Source organism: Gymnoscopelus microlampas (genome assembly GCF_963454915.1).
Source record: "Gymnoscopelus microlampas genome assembly, chromosome: 3".
Classification (NCBI taxonomy): domain Eukaryota; kingdom Metazoa; phylum Chordata; class Actinopteri; order Myctophiformes; family Myctophidae; genus Gymnoscopelus; species Gymnoscopelus microlampas.
In genome coordinates, this window is record NC_139940.1 from 10,360,735 (window position 1) to 10,385,173 (window position 24,439).

The window sequence follows — 24,439 nt, forward strand, 5'->3', positions numbered from 1 at the left end:
ATGTACTGTAATAATGCCTTGAATAATCACCAGAAGTTTCTATAGATTCAACAAAAGTACAGCCAGTTTACATTGCCATACACTTTGACAGACTCAAGGAACAGTGTAGAAATTAGTGTGCAGTGTTAAATCAATATTTCACCTCGGTAGAACATTTTCACTTTTTCTGTGATCAAGCCTCTGAGTTCCAAATTTACCACCACAAAAACTAAGAACAAAAACATATCGTATAGTTATAACTTGGAAAAGTTCACGCAATGTAATAATATTTAATTATCTCACCTGCCATTATTTTTATGTCAGGTGGGAATATCCCTACTTCTGGCCAGACTAAATACATGCATTTCCTTTCGGGAAATGTAGACTGTCTAATAAGTTTGACATACTGCATATTTGATAATATCCCAGTTTAATAATTTAATAAAAAATCGATGTTAGCCACAGTAACCTTGGTGTCCCTATTTTGGTCAAAATAGCAGAAATACAAGCTCACAGCGCATCGCAATGCAACACATTGTGAGCTTGTAGATTGGCTATTTTGGTCATTTGTTGTACAAAGGAGTAGGCTGTTTTTTTGTTGTTTTTTTTTAATCGAACCGCGTGCGTCTGGGTCCCTGGAGGCTTATTGCTCCTGAACTACAGGGCTGAGTGCTAAAAGGTGAAAATGTTCTCATAATGCAATGCCACTTTAAAGAAGGCAAATCAAAGTTATACAGTCATAGGTTGTTCTTAAGCACTTTTTTTTTTTACAAACATAAATCAGCATTAGCTCTATGATTTTGCTATAACCATTAACATTGACATAATAAGGCATTTAGGTACTGTTAGAAGATCTAACATTACCACAGAACACTGGTGGGTGATCTGTTGAATATAATATCACAGCAAACAAATAGAGAAAATCATAGAAATTCTGCTGCAAGACAGCTTTGATGATACACCAGACATGGCAATCCGGACAGAAGAAACTGTCTTAGTTTACAATGACTGAAATTCAAATGGTTAAAATGACTACAGAGCTACTGGGCAGGGCAGAAACACTACTGTGGCTATCTCTAGTTTACCATTAACACTTGCTTAGACGCCGTTCAACTTCCAAAACACTCTCTTCATCACTTTCAAAGTTACGTTCTTCCTCCACTTCAAACACAATCCCGATGTCAGTCTTGGCTTTCACGTCTCTCTAGAAAGATTCTGTGCAGTTGGATTTGGAAAATGTGCAACTACAATCAGCTAGATGTTGTCTATCTTTTTATGTATTTATCTGGGACTGAAAATGAATCAAGGTGGCTCAAAACCCAAAGCCTAGGTGCTGCATTCCCTCATTCTTTACACATTATACCCTCAACCAAATACCCTTTTCTAAAACACGTCTCTTGTTTATTAAAAAAACACATAATCCAATCTCTCAACTGTCAATTATCAAGGTAAAACCCCAGAAATAAGCTTCTGTGGAGATATTTCAGCTATTTTCCTTGCAGCATTTGCTCCACTTGCAGCGAAGGGAATGTTGAGGGTTTTTAACTTTGTAAAATTATAATAATACAATTATTTCTCTGATCTACTAAAGGGTAGAATTTGTTTTTGCACTTGATCTTCAAAGATCAAATAAAACATTCATCAGCTTATTTAATGCACTGATATCTATTAGATCTATTGTATGTACTACAATGTTGTTCACACTCATAAAAGATAGACTTATAAGTAACTTGACATACACTAACACTTAACATTAATATTAATTTATCTTATTAACTGGAATCCAGTTTTAGGAATCATATTATTCACAAATCATCCATCATATGTATTTTAACTGCGTATACGTATATACTGGTGAAGTGAAAATGAAACTAAACTCAAAATAGAGAGATGGTTGTAAATGTTATAGAACATATAGAGACAGCAATCAACCTAATTTTAAATAGAAACAATTTGTACAATATTTAAAATCAAAAATGAAATTAGCATATTTCATGTTCCTCGGCCACCTTCGTTGAATTTGGAACCATGAAACAAACTATTTGACTATTCTAAGCAAACAAAAGAAAAACAAACATTTACTCTAAAGGAGGAACCTGTCCTTTTCCTTGTTACTTCATAGTGGTGAGTTTAAATTTGACCACAAATGAACAGCCTGCCATCAGGAGCCAGTCCCTAAATGGGTTGAACTAAAAAATAATAATGCTTTTTCAATATTGGCACAAAGACAAACAAACAAAACTAAATACAGATTATGTGAAAGGGAGAATAAAATCTATACAAAAAAGGCTTACACCCCAGTTTAAGGGTTCATAATGTTGAGGCTAAATTTACTTTGCCCAACAAATGTGTTGAAAAAACGTGTTATATTTAGTTGTTCATGAGCTAGCTATGTTGATAGTTAATACTGCACGACCTACTCACTATCAACATACTACATTACACTTGTGTTTTATAACACAAGACTAACCTTGATATATCCATATCTCTCCCCACACTTAATTCCAAGACATCCGATATTATAGTGTGTTTTAACGCTAAATTTTAAATATAAAAAAACTTCTCGGCAACAGCTGTGGAATCAATACAGCCTGGAAGATTTTTTTTTAACTAAAACCTAACTGACATCAGTTAGATCAACCATGAAAGACAGTACATATGGACATGTGATCATTTCCATTTCTGAATATTTTCTTGTCTACTCTTGTCTACACTCAGACACACATGTATAATTGTTCTGAAAACTTGTTGAATCCTTGTACTTGTAATGTAAAATTAAACATTTAAAATATTACGCCAAATAATCTAAATAAACCAATATGCTACCTTCAGGAGTAATGTTCAAAATATACTCTATAGGCCTATTTAATTTTCACATGGGTTGAGTGTGGACTGTTTACTCAATGATGGGAGCTGAGCGATCGTTGGTGACCGTTTTTCTGAGTCGGACGTGGGCAAATGGATTGGTCCTAAAGGGAGGAGATGATAAAAGTATAAGACACACATAAAATATATTATCTGCAATAATATCCACAAGTACATTATATCAAAAATAAAGAACACAAGGGGCCACTGATGCCTCAAACTGACCTTATAACCTTTGCGTGCAAACAACATTTTTAAGGATGGCATCATGAGTTTTTGATCAAATTTGAAGGAGCTCAATCTTATAATAATAATCATAAATATAGATCCTTAATATATTTACCTGGTTGGGGAGGGTGGTGGGGAAGCCAAATCGGAGGAGAGCTGGAATGCAGAAGGAGGTATAAAAAAAATTAGCACCTTGTCAAACATAAGCTTAAACTTCCATTATGACAAAGCACTTATACTGTACCTCTTGCATTAGCATTGACAGGGTGGGTCGGCTGGGTGGCCTCATCCACTCCACCCCTTGACCTTTCCCGAGAGGCCTCAGGCTGACCTGGTTGGTGTCGGCCATGCTGTAGGGGCGTGGGCGGAAGGTGCTGACCCTCTGGGGAGGAAGGGAGCGCTCCTCCTCGGACTCCGGGGTAAGGGCTGGGAGACCCCCAGACCCAAGCTTGTCTAGCTGACCGGTACTGGTACTATTAGCCTTGGACAACAGCAGGGAGCTGTTATGGAGGCGTATCACAGAAAGAACAGGTAAGACACAAAAAAAGGAAATCCTTTATCACCGTGATATCATTCTCAACCTAAAGGCATAATTGTTGTGGAAACAAAATGAAGTAATTGCAGAGAAAAACCAATGCATTCCCTTGCCAAAGTTCTTTTCACCTTGAAGATTTTCTAACTAGCTGAACATCACCTCAAATGACACCAACGCGAACATTGTGTGTCAATGGTCAGAAATTCAAGGTTTATTTATTTCATCAATCTGCCGGCATTGTACCATGGACAGTTCTAAAGAAAGGCTATCTGAGGAGGTTAGGATGTACAAGCTTCTATAATTCCTCTCTGAGGAACCAGATAGCAATTAATTCATGGAGAGAATGAGATGGCACACACTTTGTCCACTGAAGAGTGTGTCTGCCAGAAATGGCTAAATCTCACAGACAAATATTGAAAACAAAAAGTGGAAATCCAGGTGGCAAAATCACCATAACGTTTAGCACTCAAAGTGGAGCTGCTTCAAGTATTGAAACAACTTGTTTGTCAGAACAGTTTGTACACACTTATTGACGATACACGTTAATACCGTTTCAGAATCAACCGGCGGTAAACCACCACTACTGTATTTGGATGTTTTGCATGTCAGTTAAAATACCCCTTCCTGTCAAATTAGGCGGCTCTTGAACCTGTTAAGAAATAATGTGGTCCAGACTTTAAGTCCATAGTCAAAGATCTGGCTTGAGAGACTTTATAGAGGTGTTTCTACTAGGTGCTCTGTTTTATCTGGAAGCCTCAAGTGTCTTTGCGTCCTTTTTTTGAGAGGCAGGATATGTTCGGCGAAGGAAGAGACCACAATTTCTTGTCAATTGGTCAGCACTGTTGCTGTTGGAGAGCAGAGGAAGTCTTTCGAGACAGGGTGGTGAAAGATGTGGACTTAAGAGAGCGGAAAGGTGGAGAGCATGGAAAATAATAACTACGTTATTATTCCACAATCTGTGAGCAGAGCAGCTAACACATTTATGTCTCTGAATGTCATGAATATTGCGGAGATCAAAGCATGGAAACGGGATCAAAGCCACATTGATTTCAACATCAATCATCAACAACATCAATTCAGATTGCTGTGAATCAGATATTATACACAGCACTCTTAGTAAAACTCTGAAAGTGTACAAAGAGACGTGTAAGTAAAAATGAACACTCAGGATTTGCTCAGGGCATTAATGGTTCCTCCTAAGGTGTCTGTCTAAGGTGAATTTCTGTATTTATAAGTTAGATATTTCAGTGTGTCTCTCTTCTATGTTTTAGTGTTTTTAAACTATGACATATTTCAGTATATAGTAACTATGACATATTTCAGTACATTGTAAAGGCCTTTGCAGACAGGGTGCGATTGGTCAATCAGCTTTTACCGCATGCGAAAAGACGTACAAATCGAACTGGGTTCGATTGAAAAAAAAAAACGCACCGCCGCAGCCACTTTCCGCACGGCAAATTCGTAGCCGGTGTCCATGAGGTTATAGAGAACCATGTGTTCATTTAAAAAATCACACCCTGTCTGCTAAGGCCTTAACTCTGACATACGTTTGTCAGTATATTTTCAACTATGGCAGGTTTCAGTATATTGTGAATACGGTGTGTTTCTGGTGTGACTGACCTGCTGCTGAGGTTGTCATGGTTACTGGGGTGTGCTTGAGTGTAGGAGAAAGGGAACCAGCCTTTCCTGTTGATGAGGGATACATTACAATTCATATCATGACCAACAAACAATCAAAAAAGAAAGGCATTCAAGTGTGATCCGTTATTATGCAAAGACTACTTTCATATAAGCAATAGGTAAAATCACATGTTCCACCCCACACTGTTAACTCCCATAAGCACGGCCATTACATTACAGTCATTTAGCAGACGCTTTTATCCAAAGCGACTTAATAAGTGCATTCAACATAGGTAGGGAACGAAACTACTAATCACCAGAGGTCTTAAGTGCATTTCCTGTAAAAACAAGCAACCAAGAGTATACCTAGCGCTAAGGTAAAAGTGCAATATATCAGCTACCTACTTTCATAAACACATGAGATAAAATAGCCAGCATTGCTTTAGGCCACAATGCTAACTCCTCTCTGCAGGCTGTCTTGTCTCGTCTATGAAAAGCTTTTAGGGCAACCATAATACTGCTGAAGACATCATTCACTGTAATTACGGTATTTCAATGAGTTTTCTATTGCGTCTTATACCTACTACATCAATGTGCCACAAATACAGTAGAATATGTTATTTCTGTATTCAATTGCTGTGTTCCATCCTTCTTTAAAGGGTTTAGTAATGTAGGGAAACATACCGCCCGGTCCGTTCATGCTGACCATAATGCCACCCATCTCTTGGCTCTGAGATGAGGAGGGTTATGCCATCGCCAGGCAGGAAGTGAAGTAAGCAAGCACCGCTAACGACTCCACCGCTAACCGCTCCACCGTCTGACACTCCGGGGGTGTGAGCAAATACAGCCTCCACTCGAGTTGGTCCAGTCAGGGGCAGCATCCTTGGGAGACTGGATCCTAGAGGGAGAGGATGAAGGTGTTTATCTGAGGAGACATTATCTGAGGAGACATCATGGGGCACCACCAGAGGCTCAGTATGTGTGTGTGTGTGTGTGTGTGTGTGTGTGTGTGTGTGTGTGTGTGTGTGTGTGTGTGTGTGTGTGTGTGTGTGTGTGTGTGTGTGTGTGTGTGTGTGTGTGTGTGTGTGTGTGTGAACGTGAGGAATATATTGTAAAGAACAATGTATGCGATGTAGATTTTTCACCTCGAATAAAATGTGAAATATTTCTCATTTTGAAAACAAGGGCCAGAGCAGACGTGGAACGTACCCCCAAAGCCGCCCATCCTCATCTCGTTGCCAGGTCTCCTGGGCAGTGGCAGTGTGGCTGTCGCGTACACCTCCGCCGCCTTCATCAGCAAGGGATTATGGGACGGAGGCGCAGCGCCGCACCCCCCGACCTGCTGGTGCAGCAGCTGCACCGGTGTCATGGCCCTGGAGAGAGGGGCGCTATGGGGCAGCGGCGGACTGTGTGGGGCACTGTGGGAGATGGACAGGGTGACGGCCTGGGTGCCATGCGCAGGGCTGGCCTGGCTGAGGGACAGCACCGTGGACGGGATGAGGCTGGGGGACAGATTGGAGGTGCTGGTGGCCAGGAGGAGAGTACTCTGATGGTTGGTGGCACAGGCGGAGGTGGTGAGGGTGGATGTACCAGGGCTAGGGCTGGTGGTGCCGCCAGCGCTGCTCTCTGCCAGTAGGCTGGCAGAGGCGCTCAGAGGCGTGCTGGTGTGTTGGGGGGAAGCACTGGCCGAGCCGCCGCCAGCGCTGCTGGTGCTGGTACTGCTGCCCCCAGCAGCACCGGCAGCGCCATCATCTCCTCCAGCAGAGCCCAGTGAGTGGAAGGTGGTCTGAGGGGAGCCCTGGGCGGGTGGGGAGGAGGAGGTGTCACTTGGCGCGGTAGAGGAGGAGGGGAGCGGGCGTGGCGATTGCTGCTGGTGGGAGCGGTTGGAATCTCCATTCAAAAGCGGAGGGACTTCCTGAACTGACAGCCTCTGAGAGAGAGAGAGAGACAGAGAGACACAGAGAGAGAGAGAGAGAGAGAGAGAGAGAATATGAGCATTTAGACCCTCTCAGCTGTCACACAGCTGAGAGCGCACACTTGTGGCTCACAGAAAGCAGCCGGTGTGCATAGTTGTCATATTCAAATTTATGATATCAGCATTATTCACATAACTCATTACTTTTCAGAATGAGTTTTCTTTTTTGTGTTACAGTAGACTAGCTAGTATGCCGTCGATAGTGTAAATGACTTACTAAATGTTCCCGTTCTAATGGCCAACTAAAATGTGTAGCTATTCATTTATTGGTATGGTTTGCCCTTGATATCAATGGAGTCATTTGCTGCTTGCCAGACCTCGCGTTTTCTTCCGCCCAGAGCTGAAAAAAATGTCTTCACGCGCGCAAGCAGAGTGTCCGTGCACAGCCATGCAGAACTGTGGCATTCATTAACATGGGCGCAAAAGTGTCTGGTGCGTAAAGAATGATATCTGAATGGAGCGGTCTTCATTGCAACACTAGTCTGTCTGGCTGAATAACTGAGACTAACCTTTGTCGCAATATAAACAACTCCAGTGGTGTAAAGTGACTAAGTACATTTACTCAAGTACTGTACTTAAGTACAATTCTGAGGTATTTTTTACTTTTCTGGAGTATTTCCAATTTTCAGTACTTTTACTTCTACTCCACTACATCTCAGAGGCAAATATTGTACTTTTACTCCACTACAATTACTTGAAAACTTTCACCACTTCAGCCCTATAAATATTTCGTCCATTTGTAAATAGCCGATCTACGAGCTCACAATGCCGTGACGCATTGTGAGCTTGTAGATCTGCTATTTTCAAAAGATTAATCTACATTTTATGCATTTGAAAACGTGTGAAACGGGACATTCTGCATAATGAGTACTTTCTAATTTTGGTACTTTAAGTACATTTTGAAACCAATACTTTTGTACTTTTACTCAAGTAAATGTTGAATTCCGGACTTTTACTTGTAACAGAGTATCTACATTGCAGTATTGATACTTTTACTTAAGTAATAAATGTGAGTACAGTATATACTTTTTCCACCACTGAACAACCTCCACTGATCATCTCACCTGCTCTGCCTGGGCGGAGCCCAGCTTGGTGTGTCGGAGGGCCTCGGCCATCCCAGCAGCCCCAGAGCCCTGAGGGGCGGTGTGACGCAGCAGGTTGAGGGCCCGCTCCGGGAGCTTGGTTGGCTGAGAACACGACTGCTGCCAAGACGATAGTTTCTGAGACAGGAGCTCTCTCACCTGTGACAATGTTTAAAAGCATACACGGACAATGTTATGGACATCTTAAAGGTCCACCCAAAAACAATGCCATTGCATGCTTTACTAATCTTTTATATTTAATCTATCATCTGTGTCGTCCAGACACTATAGGCTGCTATTAGGTGCATGAAGTATATGTCGCAAGTACCTTCATTTGGTATGGAAAGCCAAAGTAATCGACTTGTTTAACAAAAACATAAATAAATGGTCGACGCCGAACCATGGATCACCACAACCATGCAGACAAATAACAGCTAACAAAGACGGAATGCACGATTTTCACTGAGATTATCAACCAATCCTGACAAAAGACAGATCAATCACCAAAGAGGTAGATGATTTTAAGGTAATTCTCCAACCATTTATTTCCGGGGTCTGCTCATAATTCCGACATCCCATTATTCTATATCCGTTAGGTTAGTGTGAGCTTAGGGTTAGGGATAGGGTTAGTTATAATGTGGCCATTCGGACGTACGGAACGTCGGAATAATGGGCCGTCGTATTTTCAGTACAGGGAAGGATTTGGATTGTCAGTACGTATAAGAACATTTGGGATGTATGAAGATTACAGCCATGTCTGTTGATGTGTCTCACCTTGCAGTGGTAGTTCATGAGCAGCTTGGTGACAGAACACTGTCTGTCTACCAGGAAACAGTATCTCCTCCGCTCCTCTGTCAGCGCAGACTTGTAACCCACGGCGACGAGCGTGTCCAGCTCACCTTGGCGACGACTCATCAACTCCACAAACTGAGAGAAAGAGTTGGACACATTGCAGTTCAAATGACATGCGTACATGCACAGACAGAACAAAACATGTGCACATAGGCGCTCACACAAACATGTCATGTGTATAAACACGTACACACAGTATGCATACACACAGGTGCGCACAGAAACACAAATATACATACAGTACACCAGTGTTGATTTCTACTAAATAAAGACTAAATAAAACCAAGCTATGATGACTAAAACTAAGACTAAATATATTGACAGTTTTGTCAACAAATATAAACTACACTAAAATGTTAGGGAGGGACTATAGTGGAGAAGAGATCCAGTAGAACTAAAAGACAAGTAATTTTATGTTTGGTTGCGCTCGGGTGTTGCGCTCTGAAAATAGTCGATCTACAAGCTCACAACAGATCTACTATTTTCAGCATGCAACCAAGTGTAAAATCAGCCATTACGACGCCATCAAGGCCCGACAAAATACATTTTAGTCGACTAAATCAACTGTAGATTTAGTCGACTAAAATCTTATATTTAGTCGATTAAAACTAGACAAAAACGAAAACATTTCAGACGATAAAAATATGACAAAAACTAAATGGGATTTTATTCAAAAGACTATGACTAAAACTATATCTTTTTTTTTTGTCAAAATCAACACTGCAGTACACATGCAGAAATTCAGCTTGCCTGTGCTGACAACACGCTGCAAAGCAATGCGCTGATCAGCGTTGCCTGGTGTCAGTGACCAGTATTGGCCAGGTTATTGCGTGGGTAATATAGGTTCTCCCTCTCCCTCACTACCTCTCTCTCACTGATCGAGCTCTGGTCTGACATTACACACAAGAGAATTTGCACTGACGTCAGGGATTTCCATATTGGTCCTATGGACTGGGCACCAGCCCATAGGACTAGACAGACAAACTCACAGGCAGCTTGAACTTTAAAGAACAGATACACTCCAACACATGTGAATACACAGTAACGTCTACACACAAACACAAACGTATGCACGTTACACACACACACACACACACACACACACACACACACACACACACACACACACACACACACACACACACACACACACACACACACACACACACACACACACACACACACACACACACACACACACACACACACACACACACACACACACAGCATGCACAATCACTTTATAAATACATGCCCATTCATAACGTACTTTAACACATATTGTAAGGACAGAAAGGGACAACGCGGGACAGAGAGGAAGTTGTGACATCACATCCTGTCTGCTGAGCAATGATAACAAAATCCAAATCGCCAAATATTGTCCCTCAACCCCCCCTGACCTTTTCCTTCCCTTGTTCTCTCCTCCCGTTCAATTCCCCATTCGTTCGCTCCAGATCTCTGAACGCCCCTCCCTGCCTCTGATATCGCCCTGATTTCTCCAAGTAAAAAAAAATACTAAGTTACTTGTTCTCCAGGGAGATCAGCTGAGTCAGATTGCGCGTCGTTCATTAATCTTATTAACAAAAGGTCCCTGGTTCTCTCACACAAACAAACACACGCATAACTCTACCTTTTAATCCCCATAATGCTGGAGTAAAGCTGGTTATCCGGCTGCATAAAAGAGGATCCAAGTGTGTGAAGGATTATATCAGTGCTTCGTTCTCTACTCTCAAATAAAAGCAGTCACCGTGCCCTTGTCACCTACAGTAGCTCACTGAAAAATGAACAATCATTGCATAATTTTCTCATAACAACCAGTGGTGTAAATTAACTAAGTACATTTACTCAAGTACTGTACTTGAGTACAATTTTTAGGTACTTTTACTTTGCTGGGGTATTTCCAATTTTCAATACTTTTACTCCACAACATCTCTGGGGAAAATATTGTACTTTTACTCCACTACTTTAGTTACTAGTTACTTTGCAGATATACATACATTATTATATTAAACATACATTAACCACTTGAGCCCTATTTTATACCTAGGCTATTTGAAAATAGGTGTGAGCTTGTAGATCGGCTATTTTCAAACATTTGAGTACTTTTTCCACTACTGATAACAACACAGTCATACCCTGAACTATAAATGAGATCAGTGATGCTCAACCAATGGGCGGGGCACATTGGTGGGCCGTGAAGATATTGCAAGTAAGATTTTAATCATATAAATCTGACATTAATATTAAACAAATACATGGTGTTTTTTCGTCAAAACCTTGAAAACTTTGTTTTCATTGTGTTACAGTTGAATAGGAACTTGAAGTATATTATGTTAGTTCCATTGATCCAAGCAGCAACACAATCGATTGGCCGAATGGCTGCCTTGTTCAGTGGTCAGATGGGTGGGCCATGAACGCTTTCAATATTTTTCAAGTGAGCCCTGATCCAGATCCAGGTTGAGAACCACTGAATAAGACTTTAGGCTGCACCTCTCTATGCTATGTATCTGTTCTGTGATGCATACTGTAATAATGATCCTTATGAAACATGCTTATAATAGGCTATGCACACTCACACTCGTATTCATACTATACTGTACAAGCACACACACACACTGTTAACTTGTCTATCTTGAGTTAGTGGTTCAAACTGTGCTTGTAGATCAGCTGTTTTTGAATGTTTTGAAGATTATAAGTTTGCACCTATAATGACATGCCCAAAATAGGGTCGCCAGGTTGAATGTGGGCACGTTTCTTTGTGTTTTTTTTTAAATATTTCACTAATTAAAAGTATTAACAAGAGCTTGTGACTAAATAATAACTACATTGGATCCATTGGAACACAGGTTCTTTTTTTCCATTTCCTGAAAAGTAACGGTTTTCAGGGACCCGGCAGCAACGATATTCAGTGTAATGGTAAGTACAGCTCCTTGAAAATAACAAAACAAAAAAGAACATTGAAAGGGTGTGAAACTTCACTCAAGGGGCGACTTCAGCTATGGTTCAGGAAAATATGTCAACACACACACACACACACATAAAACCTCCAAATGTGTTCCGCTCTCAAAGGCCTCTGGAAAGACTTTGTCAACCTACGTAAAACGCAGGAATCTTTCCAGAGGCCTTTGTGAGCCATCTCTCTCAACTCCAGAACACATTGGGATTGGGAATTTGTGTTGGATTGGTGTTATAATAATAATAATAACCTTTATTTGTATATCGTTGCTATCAGGTGGAAACCTCAAATGTCCAAAACTGTTGCTTTTCAGGATTCAAATTCATTTTGAGCATTTTGAGCTTGTAGATCGGCTATTCTTGCAAATTTTGTGTGACACTGTAGTATGACGAAGTATGGCATTAATTTATGAAAAAAATATGGATATAAGAGGTTTCTGCCCGACAGCAAAGATATTATATATTATATTATGACAGCTTTCTCGTCCTCCTCACAATAGAACCATGGGATTCAGGTTCAAAACTGCCTAAGTCACCCATTTAAAGCCGCAATGCATGACGTTCATGTCGTGCCCGGGATTTGAACCCGGGTCCTACACACGAGTGCTAAGATTTCTACTGTTGAGCTTGGGGGAAATTACACTTTGATCTTTGTCTCAATAGAAGACCAACTGGAACCACAGCAGTTGTGCACGTACCTTTTAAATAAAATAAGTATTTAATGACTAAAGAACAGTTTTACAGCTTTAAGAGAGACAGAGTACACAGAACTGTTGGGCAGGTGTAGGCTCCGTTACCTGCATCTCTCTGTCACCATATTTGTTGGGGTGGCGGCTGCCCTGGCTTTTCCTGCGCAGCTTCTTCAGCTGAGACTGGCAGCGCTCGATGGACTCCGTCTTAGACTTCCGCTCACTCTGGTACTTTTTTAATGTGGCCTGAGACACACAGGCAGAGCAAGAGAGGGTGAGGGTGAGAGAGAGAGAGGGGGAGGGGGGGTGATATGTATATATATAGAGAGAGAGATTGAGAAAGATAGACAGACATGGAGAGAAAGAGTAACAGATAGAGAGAGACAGGGAGACAGAGAAGGAGTGATGATTGATAAGTGTCAGAAAATGGCTTGGAGAAATACCTAATGATGCAAATTACAATCACAGCTTCTCCCACGAAGAGATCAGAAGTGACTAGGTACAACAATGTGTTCATCAATAATTGACCTTCTTGACCGTGACCATCAAATTGCACCATCTATACATCCCTCATCCCAGCCTCTGCTTTTGATATGGGGATATGTTTTATCCCTGGTCAGACTGAATTAGATACATGCATTTCCTTTTAAGAAATGTGACTGTCTAATATGTTTGATAAAATCTCAAATCACACACAAAATAAATACATTAACCCTGATGTTGCTCTTTTGGGCAAATTTTCTTTTCTTTTTTGCAAAATTTCAAAAATAACAAATCTACAAGCTCACAACAAGTCACAATGTGAGCTTGTAGATCGGTTATCGCCATTCATCATACAATGATGTATAGAGGGCTTAAACACTTGAACCCTATTCTTAAGGGAACATTCGGCAAAATTGACGATCTACAAGGTCACAAGCTTGTAGAGCTTGTAGATCGGCTATTTTCACTGACGAGATTTGGTGTAGAGGGAAAAAAGGATCTGACTAAGTATAGAGCCCTTGTCAAAGTAGGGTTAACCACTTAAAAGGGTTTAAGTGGTTAAGAAAATGCCCTCCCCCCTTTAATTTTTTTCTACAAATCAAACCCTGATCTAATATATGACGTTTCATGGCCTTGTGTTGTGATTTAATGAATGATACAGTGTATGGAGTCATTGTGGACAGAATGACATACTGTAGTCGTGTACACATACAGTTTCACAGACATGCTACACAAGGACAGACAGTAGTTTAACAATCGCTTTGCAGCTCAACTTACTGTAAGGTATTTGATGTCCAACTCCAACTTCTGCTCCAGCTGGGCCAGCAGCTCCGAATGAAACAGCTTCAACTGTTGAGGGACATTATCCACATACGGTATACATATTTAAACGTTTTAGGTTTTTATTTGCATTAACGCCCTACTTCGTTGTACAGCAGTGTCGCACAAAATTAGAAAAAACAATCCGTCTATAAACTCACAACACAGAGCTTGCAGATCTGCTATTTTTCGCTATTTAAAAAAAGAAAATTCAAAGTGAAAGTTAAAGTGGTTAAATCATCTGTGGGTTTTATAAATATGTATCCAATGAAAAGCATTAATAAGAGCTTGTGACTATATAATTACATTGGAACTACCCACTAGCGATGATGTACAGCATACCCAGTGGTGGAAATTAACTAAGTACATTTACTCAAGTACTCTACTTAAGTACAATTTTGAGGTATTTGTACTTTACTTGAGTATTTCCAATACTTTTCCTTCTACTCCACTACATCTCAGAGGCAAATATTGTACTTTTACTCCACTACATATATTTGAAAACTTTAGTTACTAGTTACTTTTCAGATATAAATTATGACATAATGAAACATACATTAACCACTTTAGCCCTATTTTATACCTAGGCTATTTGAAAATAGACGATCTACAAGCCCACATCCCCTACATTTTGATGCCAACACTTTTGTACTTTTACTCAAGTAAATTTTGAATTCTGGACTTTTACTTGTAACAGAGTATTTTTATATTGCAGTATTGGTACTTTTACTTAAGTAAAGAATTTGAGTACTTTTTCCACCACTGAGAATACCAGAACCTTTATATAATTTAGATATACAGCAAATATCAGCACTATAGCCTATGAACACTGTAACCTACTGGCACTTGAACAGTGCTTGAACACACTCACCACGTCTTCCAGTTGCACCTGGATCTGTCTGTGGACCTCAGCCATTTGAAACAGGGTGTCTCCTGGAAGGAGACGGAGGAGCACAGGAAACAAAGGAGACGTTTTATAAAACACAGGATTGTGGAAGCAGAAACAGCCTGCTGCTGCTGCTGCTGCTTGTCATTCCTGACAACCTCCAGAAGCGGTTATACAGTAGCTGACGGGATGTTCATTTCTGGAAACTGAGAGTTGTGTTTGAGCACTATTATAACTGGTTCTTCACATCAGTGGTTCTCAAACAATTTGCTTTCAAGCAAAGGTGTAATTTCAGAAAGAATTGGGGGTGGAAAAATATGTTATCACTTAAGCCCATTTCCAATATAGCTAATATAGTGGATCTGCAAGTAGATCCACTATTTTCACTTTTTTCTTTTTTAAATGTGTTGGGGGGGAGCACTCATACTGGTCTTGTAGTGATGCGCGGGTCGGGTTTTTCCATGACCCGCCCCGCCCCGCGACGGAACCCAACCCGCCTCAACCCGCCCCGCGAACCCATATATAAATCTATGGCTCAACCCGCCCCGCGACCCGCGATTTTTCTTTTATTCTGTAAAATCATGGTTAGAAAATAATCCCCAAGTGTATTCAAACAGTTTTATTGTTATTATTCTTATTCTTATTAGGAATAAAGACAAAACAAGAGCATGTGATTTATTTTATTTTTTTTCGTGTGTGAGCGGCTGACCCGCTCACCCGCAGCCCGCATAATTGCCTCCGAAATTCTGACTTGACCCACCCGCGCCGCGGGTTGACCCGCGGGTCCCGCGGGTTACGGGTCAACCCGCGCATCACTATGGTCTTGCATACGTGTATCATAATGGCTGAATAGGCACCTACGACAATTTCTCAAAATAATCATAATCATCTTATTTAAACAGGTGTACAATAACTTGTCTTGGTGAGACTGGTGTAAACAGTGTTGGGCGGTAGTATATTTCCCAGAAGCTGCATGGTGGATAGCTTCACGACTTTCACGTACTGTAGTTCAGCTATTTCTTCCACCATTTATCTTTGTGCCTGGGTAGCTTGACAAAAGTTTTATATCACTAGAGAGAATTCTCTGTCTCCATGTACAGCTGAATGTTTTATTCAATTACTCAATGTCGTAAACATGTCCTCTGCCACATAGCAACCACATCAGGAGGTACGAAGTAGATTAAATGTTGCTACCGGTAGCTACTTTTACTACATAACTTGAAGTGTAACTAACTATAGGTACTTATTTCAAAGGTTTTAGCTCACTTACTTTATAAGAAGAGTAAAGTAGCTTGCCCAACAGTGGTGTAAAACATATTGAATTGATGTTGTGTGAGAACAATCAAATCTATATTATGTTTACACCAATTTTGTCATATTTTCACATTTACATCAAATGACATAGGCTACCTGCTGCTGTTTTTTATTTTATTTTATATATACCTGATGCTCTGTTTTTTTTTCTTTTCTTTAACAATGTCACTTTAACCATGCACACGATACTGTGATTTTATGTACCTGCTACTTTTTGCTAGATATGGCAATTTGTGCTACTTTTGTGTGATACGGGAAGTATGAAAAAACATAAAAAGGACATACAAGGTTTCTGCCCGACAGCAACGATATACAGTACTACCTATACTGTAAACTTTTTTGATAGTTGTTAATTTGGATATGTTTTGAAAATATTCAAATTCTTATTTTCCAATATTTTGAAACCTTCACCTACAATGACATGCCCAGACTGGGGACTCCAGGTTGAAAGTGGTTAAATCAGTGAATATGCTGCATAAATTATGTCTTATCGTGCCATTTTTATCTGATCTGAACGTGTTATTGCACTGTGTGAGGCTGCATGGTTTCAGCCCCCGCCCCTGGGTCTCTGGATGTCAGCTCAGCTGTGAGTCTGTCTGTGTCTCTCCCCTCCTTGCCTCCCACCCTCACACAGCACAGCACAGTGGTCTGTGGTGACCCCCTCCCCTCCCCTCCCGCCTGCCTCCCCCACTGTTTTCAGCATTACAATGAGATCATGTGGTGTTGTTAATCTCTCAACAATGACTCTACTCACTCCCTCTCTCCCTTTCGGCTCTCTCTCTCTCTCTCTCTCTCTCTCTCTCTCTCTCTCTCTCTCTCTCTCTCTCTCTCTCTCTCTCTCTCTCTCTCTCTCTCTCTCTCTCTCTCTCTCTCTCTCTCTCTCTCTCTCTCTCTCTCTCTCTCTCTCTCTCTCTCTCTCTCTCTCTCTCTCTCTGTTCCTCATGCCGTCTCATCCCTTCAAACCGCACTCCGCTTCCATTTGTTGAATGCGTGTACTAGTACAGTAACATTGTTTCAACCTCCCACTTAAGTCTCTGTAGTGAATTCATTAATGTAATTTAGGCTTTACTCTTCACACCTTTGGCTTTTAGATCCAACAAATCCAATCCAAAATCCAAATTTCCATCTCTCTCTCTCTCCCTCTCTCTCTCTCTCTCTCTCTCTGCCTTTCTCTCTCTCTCTCCCTTTCTCTCTTTCTCTCTCTCGCCCGCCCACACACTCACCCAGCTCTTTGGAACCCTGGCTGTCGCTGGCAAGTTCTCCCAGTTTCACCAGCGCGTCGAAGTATCCCTTGGCAGCAACCGTCACTCCTGAGGAAGATATAGCACGCTTTAGAAGAATGCTACTACATGGTTTGACCATCATTATATGACATGCTCAGGTTTGGACTCATGGGTCTTTCCCGTGAACAGTTTGCTGTTGTTCATATTGCTACATTGTGTATAAAAAAAAACGTATTCTTAAAATAGTCAAACAAATTAACGGAAATGTTTTCCCGATGTTTTTCTTCTTAATGAGGTTCACGGACCTGTCAGGGCTCTCTCATAGTTCTTTCCCATCGTCACAAAGTTCTTCAGACTGGGGTTGAACTGGTCCAAGATGCCCTGTGTGAAAGAGCACAAACATACAGCGTGTTTTTATGGAGGCCAAATTGGATGCCGGTCTGGAGAATGTGTCGCCAAAAGGGGACATCACTTCCATTAGGAGCACAAAATTAGGGCACTCGCCTCGCTACGTTCATACACAGATTTCATTGTTTGAAGACAAACAGGAGAAGATAGACAGATCAACAGAAAGGCAGAGAGACATACTGTATATAGACTGACAATGACAAAACAGGCAGACAAACAAAAATACTGACAGACAGTCACACACACACAGTAAAGCCTGATTTATATGTAGTTGTGCACCAGTGTCACGTGCCAAAAATAGCTGATCAACAAGCTCGCGATGTGTTGCGAGCTTGTAGATAAGCTCTTTTCGGTGGGCGTGTAAATTATGCACAAGACAGACATAGTGATGGACGGGTTTATCCTACCTTATAAACATTTTCTGTCATCTTGTTGACCTCTTCGGTGCGAGACATGATTGGTTCCTAATGTACTGCTGTCTTTATGTGTTGTACTGTCTTCTCCACCTGCTGCCCACGACCCTAGGCTTTATGACAAACAGCAATCCCCTAAAAACAACAAAAAGATACAAAGTCATAGGTTACATAAATGCCATCATCGTCAGACTATTTGCATAGAAATATGTAGGTCTGTCATTGCCATGTTTTTCGGTTCACTCAGCAAGGCAGGTGCACCAAACCAAGCAGTCGGTGGCCTTGCGCATCGAGTGCCCCGTCCCGAGTTGTCAAGCCGTGGTGCACAGAATAGGTGGTCATGTGAACCAAAGCGAGCGCCCCCTCAACCCGTCCTGGGAACAAAGGACAGTGGGGACGTAGGTATGCTACCAAATGAAATCTGCGATGCAGTTCTACAATGTGGATCAAATGATAGGGGGAATATTTGACTCTGCTTGTACACGTCCACATCTCACTGCCACTGCCCTTCTGTGACCCCATCCTATGAAACAGTACAATCACAAATACAGCAGCGCGCGCACACACACACACACACACACACACACACACACACACACACACACACACACACACACACACACACACACACACACACACACACACACACACACACACACACACACACACACACACACACACACACACACACACACACACACACACACACACACACACACACACAGTGATCACATCCACAATGGCTTTGCAGTTTGGCTTGCAGTCACAAACACACACAGATGATGACTGAGTGATTGAAAGAGCCCTGTGTGAGTAGCCTACAGGCAAGAGACAGTGCAGTGAGTCAAGTGCCATGGAGCCTTTTCACAAAATACATTTTGACAGGTAAATGCAGAAGGTAATGACATTAATTGTGGGTGTGCTTCATTTAGGTGTCAGGGTGTGCCAGCATGGATATCAATTGTATCCTACAGCTAACTTCATGCTGGCCCATAGAAACACCTATTATGAAAGCTGTGTTTACCGGTCAAAATGAAGGGTTTTTTTCCCACATCTCAACACCTTGCAGTTGAAAATGCATCCTGTTTGCCGAGCGTCACTTGTTCGAAGGGGTTGGGTTTAGGAATCCATGACCAGATCGCAACTAGGACCAGCCAGACTGTGTTATGCTTGCACTGAAGTCAACAATGTTATTGTCCCCGGCTTGTCCTTACTTCACACGTCTCACTTGCCAGTTCCACCATTATCACTTTACAGCATTAAGGCAACCCAAATATTTCTCTCTGTGTCTGTGTGTCAGAGCAGTTGTACCATTTCAGATAAGAACAATGGACTTTTCCAATCCAGGACCCGAGTGTCAGGACGCTGAACAAACATGGGGACAGACGTGCTTCCTTGGCAGAGGGGACGATCAAGGCAAAGCGCTTCTGAGGCCAAAGGAATTCCTCGGCCTGGATTAGGTGGCCAAAAGGCTCACTCAACCCAACTTTCCTTCGCACAGCCCTCCTTTGTTATCACAGACCGATTACAGGGGAAAACTTTGACCCATATCAAGTAATGTTATATGACAAAGAAAACATTTCCAGACTCCTGTTCATTAAAGCCACCGTTTAGTCCTGCAGTGAATGAATAAGTTCAACTCAATGCGCAAGCCTACAGTAGCAGCAGTAATTCAGAGGAAGGGTGGTTGGCGTACAGTAAGCCACTAATGATACAATTTCAATTGTTTTTGTTTCACCAACATTCCAAGCAGCCAGTAGCAAACAGTACAGGTGTCAGAGCCATATTGCTCAGAAAAATCAGCTGCTCCAGGAACTTGACATATCAAACATGGGAAAATCTCAGCCACCAATCACGGTTACTGTGGATGTTTCGGTCAAATTCATGGCTGAGGAGACACTGGATTTGATCTTTGCTCAAAGTAACCCAAACACAGAGTGCCAAACAGCTACCTTCAGTCGTCCACTTTATAGTGTATGGTTCAAGCCGACTCCCTCCCCACACTGTCGGGAAATCCCGACAGTGTGTTCCATTCGCTGGGGCAGTTCCTTGTTCGCAATCACGTTAATCGTTAATAATGATCAAATGCTATTTTCTCATTGTCTTAGTTAACAGATAAGCCTATGGGGTATGATCAAAAACATTTGGTTTCCAACCTCTAGGAGGCTGCATCAATAAAGGAACAATGTTTGTCTGTGAGCAACTGGTTAGTGGTCAATCATTTGCTAACTACATTATCTAAGCCAATGCTTCTGAAACTTTTTCATGTCAAGGACCCCCAAAAATAAATGATATGTATTTGGCTCCGGACCCCCCATCTCAAAAACGTTTTGTGCCAGGGACCCCCATAAGCAAAGATTTCAGTTAAAATGTTCGCTTTAAAAAAAATATATATATTCAAAGATTTGCACACATTTTTAAGATTTTTCAAAGATAGCAGATCTACAAGCTCATAGCCAATGTATAAAATATGGTTAGAGACATTAAAATGATTGTGACGCTATATTACCACATTTTGCTGGGGACCCCCTGGAAACCCCCCAAGGACCCCTGGCGGTCTCCGGACCCCACTTTGAGAACCAAATATGTAAGCAAAATGTTTTTGTTTCTAGCGTGCACAAGAACCTTGTATTATTGTAGTATTATTGATTTATTATTGTATTGAAATAAAGTTGTATTTTTCTGGCTGCGATGATAATGCAACACGTATAAAGGAAGATAAAACTTATCAAACAAACAGGGTTAGGTACACATCCAAATATGTTCAGTTTCTGTTAGGTGCCGGTCCTCTTTCTGCCAAAATGAAAGATTCACATTCATTTGAAACTGTAACACATACTACAGTTATTAGCCAGTAGTAACACTGTAAGGAATGTGGTAAGTAAGGGTTCTTAAATATTGGGCAATGAACCTCAGCTGACTACCTTTCAATGGGGATATTGTGGAATGAATCTCCACAATGTCCTGTTGTCAGAGTTGCAGAGGAGGATAATAAAGATCTGTCATAATTATTTGTCTAATGAAACATCAGATGAGGGAGGGGGGGGGGGTGGTTGATACAAATCTGTGTACCTTTCATTTAGTTGATTTTCAAATGGATACAGCAGCCTACTCAGTGGATGGTAACATAAATTAGCTGATTAAAGTTTGTATCAAAACAAAAAACGTTCTTCTTTTTTATGGTGCTGTATAACATAGATAGTTGATGAAGCTGTGCAATAACAACAGCACAACTATTGCTCTCTGAAATCAGAAGAAAGAAAAAAAAGGAAATAAGCATGACTGAAACATTTTCCATTCTTTACATCAGTGGTTTTCAACCTTTTTCGTGTCAAGGACCCCCAAATTGACACATATTAGCCTACGGACCCCCATTTGAAAAGACATGCCAGGGACTCAACCATTTTCATTTCTTGGGGTCCCAAATCTACACTGTATCATCATCATTAGTGTTCATTTAACTCTGAGACTGTACAAATGGAACCAAATGGACCCGGTAGGGTCCATTTGGTTCCATTTGTACACTCTCAGAGTTACAGACACATAAAGGTCAATTTGGTCCCTAACTATAAATTTGGCTGGGGACCCCTTGGAACCCCCTCAAGGACCACTAGTGGTCTCGGACCACTAGTGGTTGAGAACCACTGCTTTACATGACTATCTCCTGAAAATAATTCAGTCTGCTGGGTAAAAGTCATTCAAATTACTGAAGCCTGCAAGTAAGTAAACTAAAATGGAATAGTGATAATGTCAGGGACCTGCTTATTTCCAGTGGTGTAAAGTAACTAAGTACATTTACTCAAGTACTGTACTTAAGTACAATTTTGATGTAGCCTACTTTTACTTTACTGGAATATTTAAAATGTCACTACGTTTACTTCTACTCTTTAATGACTTAGTTACTTGATTATTATATAGTAACATATACATTAACCACTTCAGCCATATACATTTCGGCCATTTGAAAACAGCCAATACAAGCTCACAATGCCTTGCCATGCCTTGCCATTGTGAGCTTGTATATCTGCTATTTTCAAAGGAATTTTATACATTGAAGACTTGTGAAATGGGACCTTCAACATAATGAGTACTTTTACTTTTGGTACTTTAAGTATATTTTGATGCCAATACTTTTGTACTTTTACTCAAATAAATTTGTATTACCAAACGTACACTTGTAACAGACTATTTCTGCAATAGGGTATTGATACTTTTACTTAAGTAAAAAAAATGTGAGTACTTCTTCCATCACTGTTAACAGGGGCAACGGCTTTTCTATGTAAAACGTGGGCAGTTCTCTCTCTGGCCGCTACCTGTTGATCTCAAACAATATCACTTCATAAAATGCAACAGTTGATGAAAAAAAGTGTCTACATACCTTTTCTGTGCTCATTATTGTTGGAAACCAAAAATACCTCCTGAATCCTGATCGTGCCTTAACAGTGTTTAATGAACAGTAAAAACACCCCTTCTTTTCTGTCAAATTCTTTCCCGACCCCTTTATTCGTTTAGTGGGGGTTGTTTCATTCGCCCCTGCACTAAATCTCAACCCCCCTCCTCTCCAATGCCCCTCTCTCTCTCTCTCTTTGCCTGCCTACCCCCTCGACCCCCCCCCCCCCCAACACACACACACACACACACACACACACACACACACACACACACACACACACACACACACACACACACACACACACACACACACACACACTTTCTCCCACTCTCTCTCGCTCACCAGTGTTGCCATGTCAGCGTATTATAAGCGACTTTGGGCTTCATTTTTTTGTAAAGTTGCTTGTAAAGATTGGTAGTTGCGGTCTTTTGGCCTTATCGTTTCTAAACGTGTTGCTTATTTAGGCTTGCTCCCAAATGTTTAATTAATTTTTTTTTTAAACCAGAGGTTCTCAAATAAAAGTGTTTTGTTTGTGCCAGGGAGCATTTGTGTTCTTAGAATGTTTCAAAAATATTCCAAATATTCCACATTTTATTTCAATAGTTTTAGAAAATAGCCGATGCAACATATAGTATTATAAGTGCTCATGTGGCCTACTTGCTTCTTTTAGGCTTGGTTTCCTAGACCTGTTTGCCTATTCCTCTCACAAAAGATGGCAACGCACACACACGCGCGCACACACACACACACACACACACACACACACACACACACACACACACACACACACACACACACACACACACACACACACACACACACACACACACACACACACACACACACACACACACACACACACACACACACACACACACACACACACACTTTCTCCCACTCTCTCTCTCTTTTTTTACTCACAGGAATCGGGGTCAGATTTTTGGTGCCGTTCAGTACCTCTCCTCATCATTGAGCCGATTATCAGCAGCATGCCTCCAGGGACCAGGACCAGGACCAGGGGAGAGAGACCACCATCAGACCTCAGCTCAGAACCGTTAGGATCCCTGAGCCTGTACCGCTGAAAACCTCCTTCTCCCTCAACCACCACACAGCACACACACTCTCTCTCCCCTGACAGACAATGTACTCTCTCTTTCAACACTCCTCTCTCTCCCTCTCTCCCTCACTCGGGCAGAATAACAATGAGGTAACGGGGAGCCCGGCTGAATAGACGACCAGGGGGTAGAAGAATAATGACTTGAACTTTTTTCTTTTTTTTTAGACCCAAGACAGCGAGCGGATCCGGATCCCGCGCAACTCACAGAAGACACACGGCCATAATCACACCGGCCTCTCTCTGACTGCAGCCATACCATACCCTGGGCCCTCTCTCTCTTATGCCAGCAGCACGCATTCCTCTCAATTCGTTCTCAAAAGAACACTGAACAGAACACAGAAGCCATTAATTTAGTTTGAGGAAACATAGGCTACTTTACAAGACGCAGGGACCTCAGCAGAATTAAGGAATACATATCATGCATGGCCAACTTGTCCAAACAAAGGACAAGTTGTGTTTAACTATAGGTCTTAATAGTTAAACACAAAATATGTGGCTTGTAGCTACACAGTCATGCATTCATTACATGTTGGAATTAATTTAATTTAGGCCTAAAAATCCATGACACAATCAACCCTAAAACCAAATGAAACTAGAAAAAGT

The 24,439-nt window shown here is 41.3% G+C and overlaps 1 protein-coding gene across 2 annotated transcripts; it reads right to left on the reverse strand.

The window, feature by feature from the left end:
- LOC311042589 (BAR/IMD domain-containing adapter protein 2) lies at positions 1–23,707 on the reverse strand. 2 transcript variants are annotated; one of them, XM_084053401.1, is made up of 15 exons: positions 23,641–23,707; positions 18,321–18,461; positions 17,811–17,886; positions 17,506–17,592; positions 14,954–15,015; positions 14,041–14,112; positions 12,889–13,026; positions 9,059–9,211; positions 8,267–8,443; positions 6,437–7,157; positions 5,912–6,125; positions 5,228–5,293; positions 3,317–3,572; positions 3,188–3,228; positions 1–2,948 (listed from the first exon to the last, which is right to left on the reverse strand). In XM_084053401.1, exons 2-15 carry the CDS (start codon positions 18,366–18,368, stop codon positions 2,876–2,878), a joined length of 2,184 nt encoding a protein of 727 aa, XP_083909527.1. In that variant the 5' UTR covers positions 18,369–18,461; positions 23,641–23,707; the 3' UTR covers positions 1–2,875. The 2 variants fall into 2 exon arrangements, with proteins under 2 accessions (XP_083909527.1, XP_083909528.1); XM_084053402.1 differs by lacking the exon at positions 23,641–23,707 and adding an exon at positions 22,705–22,792.
- Positions 23,708–24,439: the final 732 nt, after the last annotated feature.

What these genes read in the sequence shown, in the direction of transcription:
- LOC311042589 (XM_084053401.1), bottom strand. Translation starts at nt 18,368, where the DNA reads ATGTCTCGCACCGAAGAGGTCAACAAGATGACAGAAAATGTTTATAAG. An exon ending in GAGGATGGGCGGCTTTGGGG is followed by an intron (nt 6,126 to 6,436) that starts GTACGTTCCACG and finishes CTCTCCCTCTAG; the next exon opens with GATCCAGTCTCCCAAGGATG. An exon ending in TGTCAATGCTAATGCAAGAG is followed by an intron (nt 3,229 to 3,316) that starts GTACAGTATAAG and finishes TCTGCATTCCAG; the next exon opens with CTCTCCTCCGATTTGGCTTC.